This window comes from Apium graveolens, chromosome 11, assembly GCF_009905375.1.
Source record: "Apium graveolens cultivar Ventura chromosome 11, ASM990537v1, whole genome shotgun sequence".
Lineage (NCBI taxonomy): Eukaryota > Viridiplantae > Streptophyta > Magnoliopsida > Apiales > Apiaceae > Apium > Apium graveolens.
Window position 1 is genome coordinate 130,407,732 of NC_133657.1, and position 6,000 is coordinate 130,413,731.

Consider the following 6,000-nt stretch of genomic DNA (forward strand, 5'->3'; position numbering starts at 1 on the left):
CATTTATTAAGAAACACCGCGCGCCCGCGCTGTTACAGCGCGCGACCGCGCCGGTTTGGGAGAAGTAGCGCACGCCTGGGCTGTCCCAGCGGGCGGCCGCGCCGTGTCCCGACTTCGGAAAAAATAAAAGGCAGTTTAAGGGGGGGAAACGGGAATTTAGTCCCAAAATCAATTCCCAACCGAATTTTACTCCCCCACATCCCATAATTCCCTCTCCAAATCAAACCCATTACTCCCATTATTCCCATAATCAAATCCCACTTCTATTCCATATATAATTCTCTTTTCACCACCTATATATACATACACCCCATACACAAACTTCTTCACCAATTCACAAACTCTCAAACACAACTCTTATTCTCTATAATCAATTTCTATGGCACCCAAGAGATAAAGAACTCAAGTTGATAGCAGCGCCACCGATTCATCAACTTCGAGTGGTGTGAGGCCCAGGTTTTCTACTCCCCAGGCTAAGAAGGAGTACACGAGGCTTCTCGCAATGCCTATTGCTAAGGAGAGAGGTTTCCTGCCATATGGGAACGATGGTAAGCTTTTGGAGATGATCTTGGAGATGGGCTGGGTTCCTTTTTGCGAGACACCAGCTGTTGTGCCTATGAGTGTGGTTCGCGAGTTCTATGTGAATGCCAAGGCCGTGAAGAATGGCTTCACTGTGGTGCGAGGGAGGACGGTGGAGTATAGTGCAGAGGCTATTAGGACTGTGATTGAGCAGCCCGCGAGGAAGGTGGGGCAGGATACCTGGAACGATAAGACTCCAGAGGACTTTAATCTGAATCTTATTGTTATTACTCTATGTCGGCCCGACACAAATTGGAAGATCAAGAGGGGCACATTCACCGAGTATTCTACGCTCCCGGCGTCCGGCATGAACAGGTTTGCCCGTGCATGGAACGCTTTTATATGTGCTAATATTATGCCGTCATCGCATATGCATGAGGTTACTGTGGAGCGTGCACGTCTACTGCGGGGCATTCTGCAGGGTGATTATGTAGATTTGGGGATGGTGATATACCAGGGGATTCTGAGGTTCTTGAGGGGGAGCACTACAGGGTCTATTCCGTATGCATCAGTGGTGACAAAGCTGTGCGTCGCAGTTGGTGTGTATTGGCCCGCACATGAGAAGTTGTAGATTCTGAGTGCTCCGATCGATAGTACTACTTTGGCTACAATGCAGGAATGGGATGGAGGCAAGCCCGATCTGAAGGGGCTTGGGTATTCTTTTGACCACCTACCGGGTGGGAGGCCAGTTACTGGTCAGGCGAGCAGGACTGCATGGAGATCTCAGTTAGGAGATGAAGGAGGACCATCGTGGCAGCAGTAGCAGGAGGCAGCAGGAGCGGGCATGGGAGCTGGTTTGAGCTCGACGTAGTATAGGCGTCTTGCAAGGAGGATGGATGCGATGCACGACATCCATAATCGTTTTGCATAGGATCTCACCTAGGCCCTTGGGACTGCATTTAGAGCCACCAGAGTTGACATTCAGTGGCCAGTATTTGGTGATGATTCTATGTATCCACATCCTGACACACCTGACACTCCACCCCTTGAGGGTGAGGATTCTCATTCAGAGTAGGTATGCCTGATTCCTTACTATTACCTTCATTGAGGACAGTGAATATTTTAAGTTTGGGGGTAGTATTTAAAGGAATATGTTTGTGTGAGTCTCATATAGTTTACATGTTCATAATAGTTTACTTTCATATAGTTTGCATATTTTGCCATGTAGTTTTTTTTATTTTGGTAATTTTATGATATCTTGTTCATGTAGTTCATACATTTGCATTATAACATGATCCCTTAGATAACTTTTCCAATTGACTTGCGATATTGATGCTAGTATGGTGATGTCGTGTTTAGTGATGTTGAGTCTTATTGGATTTATTTGCATGCTAGAGACACTTGTATTTCACTAAGTCTTATAGGTTTCTAGAGTGTTAGATCATGATCATAGTTTATTTGATTTGTCGAGGTTTAATCGCTTGTTTATATTTAAAATTTAGGATATTCTCTTAATAATTAAAGACATTGATATTTAAAAATTGGGTAAATTGGATTTCATTGCTAGTTGTGTGGCTAGGTGTCAAATGGCTAGTAGCCGGCTCATATTTTTATGAGTAGTCTAGAGTTGAATGAGATGGAGCGAAACGCACTCATTCAGAAATTATGAAAAAAAAGAGAAAGAAAAAAAAATGAAAAGAAGAAAAAAAAGGAATAAGTGTTATGTATAATTGATCACGTGTGGGCTCTTTAGTACTCGAGTTATTAAGTTCTTTGGGGACTTTGTGCCTAGTGACCTAAGGCTTTTATGGTCTGGGATCCGCTAACCTAACGCTACATGGGTGCTATTGTATAAGTCTTTTGTGGACCTCACTCATTGCACGATCAAATAAACATACTTGTATTGTTTTGTTGTGAATAAAAGCATGAATCCGTATAAAACTCCAATATAAGAATTGAAGTGTTATAAGTTATTTTGAATCTAGCTTTTTATTTTATTTATAACCTTGCGATTGCCTTGATGAGTAGTGAGTCATGATTATTGATCTAGTTGCGATAGTATATCTGTAAGCATCTTCACACACGCACGTCTCTATTTTGTAAGTTGACTTTTATGATTTGATTGATCTTCATGCGAATAACTGCATTTGTTGATATGTGGCTTGTTGGTTGGTTGAGTTATTCTATTAGGGATCGTTGCATTCATATAGTTGAATTCATGCATTTTTGTTTCTTGTTCTTTGAGTCTATTTATGCTTGAGGACAAGCATCGATTCAAGTTTGGGGGTATGTTGAGTGGCATTTATGACACTTTATTATGCTCTAATAAGCTTTAAATTGATGCATTTGTACTCAAGTTGTTATGTGTTTTAATGTGTTTTCTAGTATTTTTGCATTTCAGGCACTATTCAGGTAATAAGGTGAATTAGCATTGTTTTGGTGCTAATTTGGTGTCCAGGTGGTGTTGGAATAAATGCTCGTGGAAAGCCAGCTCGAAGCAGCAAGATTTAAGAAGAAATCTGAGTTTTTTCCAGAAGGACGGCGCACCCGCGCTGTGATAGCGCGCGGCCGCGCCGAGGCTGAATTTCAGAATCCTGTTCTACTACAATTCTAAAAGGGAAGGCTTCCAGATTGTTGAGGGTTGCTATATATATTCATATTAGGTCTTTTTAATGTATATCAAGTCAGAGACGGACCAGAGCACAAGGAGAAGACGGCAAGAGACCTTTAGCACAATTCAACAAAGGCGAAGACGATCTAGTTTATACTTGTGAATCTTTGTTTTTAGTTGTAATTTGGATGCTTGTTTCTTGTTTTGCTGAACCTATACTCTTGTTTGTACTTGGTTTTATTTATTCGTATAAAGACTACATTTGTTATATCATGTTTTCTTCGGAACCCACGTTGATGATGAGTCCGATTATGGGCTAATCGTTATTGTGGGATTCTAGCAGATTTATTTATGGATTTATTTAGTTAAATTGTTTGATGCCTTAGTATGTGGTGATTGTATGATATCCGAGTATTGGTTGTGCGTATTCATCTTATGAGCGTCGCGAACTTATAAGATAGTGTTTTAATTCTTAATGAAGCGAAAGTGAATTTAAGGATTTAGAACTTGCCATGCTAGCATAGGTTCATGTATCTGTCATGGATGATTCGTAGGTAATTTTAACCATCTTACTTGCCCTATGTAATTAAGATAGATAACTTGTGCTTAAACCGTTATGTTGTCAAATTCTTTAGACATATAGGGTCTCAATATAATTGGTGCTTATTCAGCTTCTATCTCTTTTGTGGATGTCTGGTAGAATGGTACACGTGCAACGAAAGTTGGTGTTTATCAGTTTCGTGTAATCTGATTAGTGTCATCACCATTTCATGCTAAGGTTAAGAATAATAAGGCTATTGAATGAAGTATTTAATGAAGTTAGAATCCCATGTTTGTCATATATATCAATTTAGTCAATTTTATTCTCGTAGTTATAATTGTTAGCATAATTCTTAGTTATAAACAATCTCAATTTGTTATCGTCTTAGCATTGGATAATAACCATACATTGTTGCTTAGGTGCATAAATTAAATAGTTAACCAATACAGTCTCTGTGGAAACAAACTAGAAAAGATTCTATACTACTTGCGAACTCGTATACTTGCGTGTATTATTAGCGCGTGTTTAGCGACTAACAACATACACCTCGATATTTCAACCCAGCTGGTTTTTAAAGATGTAATCCATCATATGCTGAAATGTCGTGCCGACATTGATTAATCCAAAAGGCATGTTTTGATAAGAGAAGACACCTCGATGTGTGATAAACTCCGTTTGTGCCCAATCTTGATCGTCCATCCTGATTTGATTATAGCCTGAGAATGCGTCCATGAAAGACAACATCTCATAACCCGCCGTTGCATCGATAAGTTGGTCTATATTCGGCAAAGGATAATAATCTTTAGGGCATGCTCTGTTGAGATCAAAGTAATTGACACACATTCTCCATTTCCTATTACTTTTCTTAACCAGGACAACATTGGCAATCCATGTAGGAAATTTCACCGGCTTAATAAAATGAGCCCCCAACAGTCGATCAAGTTCTTCATCGATAGCTCGGCATTTTTCCTCTGAGAAAGTCGGCCTCTTTTGTTTGACAGGATTCCTTAAACGGTCGACATACAGAGAATGTTGTGCAACTTTGGTTGGAATTCCCGGCATGTCAGATGGCGACCATGCAAATATATCTGTGAACTCCCGAATCAACCTCGTTAATTCATCTTGTGTTTGAGGATTTAAACCCTTTCCAATTTTAACCATTTTTCCAGGGGAATTTTCATCAACCTCAATCTCAATAGTTTCATCAACAGGTGAGAACGAGGGATCCCTTAGAATGTCGATAACATTACTAGGGTCTATCTCGATGACTTGATTGGCAGATTGAGTTTCATTGTCTTGCTTCTTATGCACAACAGTAGTAAAGTAACTTTGTCTTGGCACAGCTTGGTCTCCACACATCTCTTCAACCCCAAACTCAGTCGGGAATTTCATTTTTAAGTGAGGGATCGACGTATTGGCTTGTAATGCCGAGATTGTTGTTCGGCCTAGTATGGCATTGTGTCTTGAGGTAGCACTTATAACGTGAAACTTAACTATTTTCCATACTTGTCAAGGCATCTTACCAAAGAGAACTGGCAGGTCGATTGTACCAACCACTGTTACCTTATTACCTATGAAACCATAAAGAGGTGAATGAGTGTTTTCTAGTCTTTTATTACCCATATCCATTCGCGCTAAGGCGTGATGATAGAGGATGTCAACAGAACTGCCGTTATTGACAAGGATCTTTTTTACTGTGTTAGTGCCGATTTTAGAAGTGATAACCAGCGCGTCTTGATGCCCTCGTATGATATTTGGGGCATAATCCTCATCATAGAGTGATATGACAAGAGATGGGGAAACCTTGTATCTTTTGGGACACTCAGGATTAACATTACACATTTCTCGAGCGTATGACTTATGAGAGTTGTTTAACATGCCTACGGCGGCGTAACCCCCAAAAATCATGTCGACTATTCTGTCGTCTTGTCTCTGATGATTTTGGCCTTGTCCTTTGATATAATGGACAAAATGGCCTTTCCTGATCTTGGATTCAATGAGATTGCTTAATCGGTAACATTGTTCGGTAGTGTGTCCAGTATCCTCATGATAGTCGTAATATCGAGAGCTTGAAGGACGACCTGGCTTCATCGGCCTAGGGAATCAAAAGTCAGGTTCTGTCTTTAATATTGCTAAAATCATTGCTTTATCAACTGTGAGTTTAGTAAACTCCTTATCTATCCTGTCCCGGCTCTGCCACTTTTGGTTTGAGAAGGACCGTCGCTGATAATCATGACCCTTTGGAGATCGATGTTCTTATTTCCTATTATCTCTTCTTTCCGGTGAGCGTCGAGGGGATTAAGAATCATATCCTCGTGATCTCAGTGTC

General features: G+C 40.4%; 1 protein-coding gene across 1 annotated transcript; it reads right to left on the bottom strand.

Moving 5' to 3' along the window:
• Positions 1–5,180: 5,180 nt before the first annotated feature.
• Positions 5,181–5,762, bottom strand: LOC141695886 (uncharacterized). The gene has a single exon (XM_074500094.1). The coding sequence runs from the start codon at positions 5,760–5,762 to the stop codon at positions 5,181–5,183; it is 582 nt and encodes a 193-aa protein (XP_074356195.1).
• Positions 5,763–6,000: the final 238 nt, after the last annotated feature.

Excerpts from the sequence above, each read along its gene's own strand:
- LOC141695886 (XM_074500094.1), bottom strand. The coding sequence starts at position 5,762 with ATGAAGCCAGGTCGTCCTTCAAGCTCTCGATATTACGACTATCATGAG.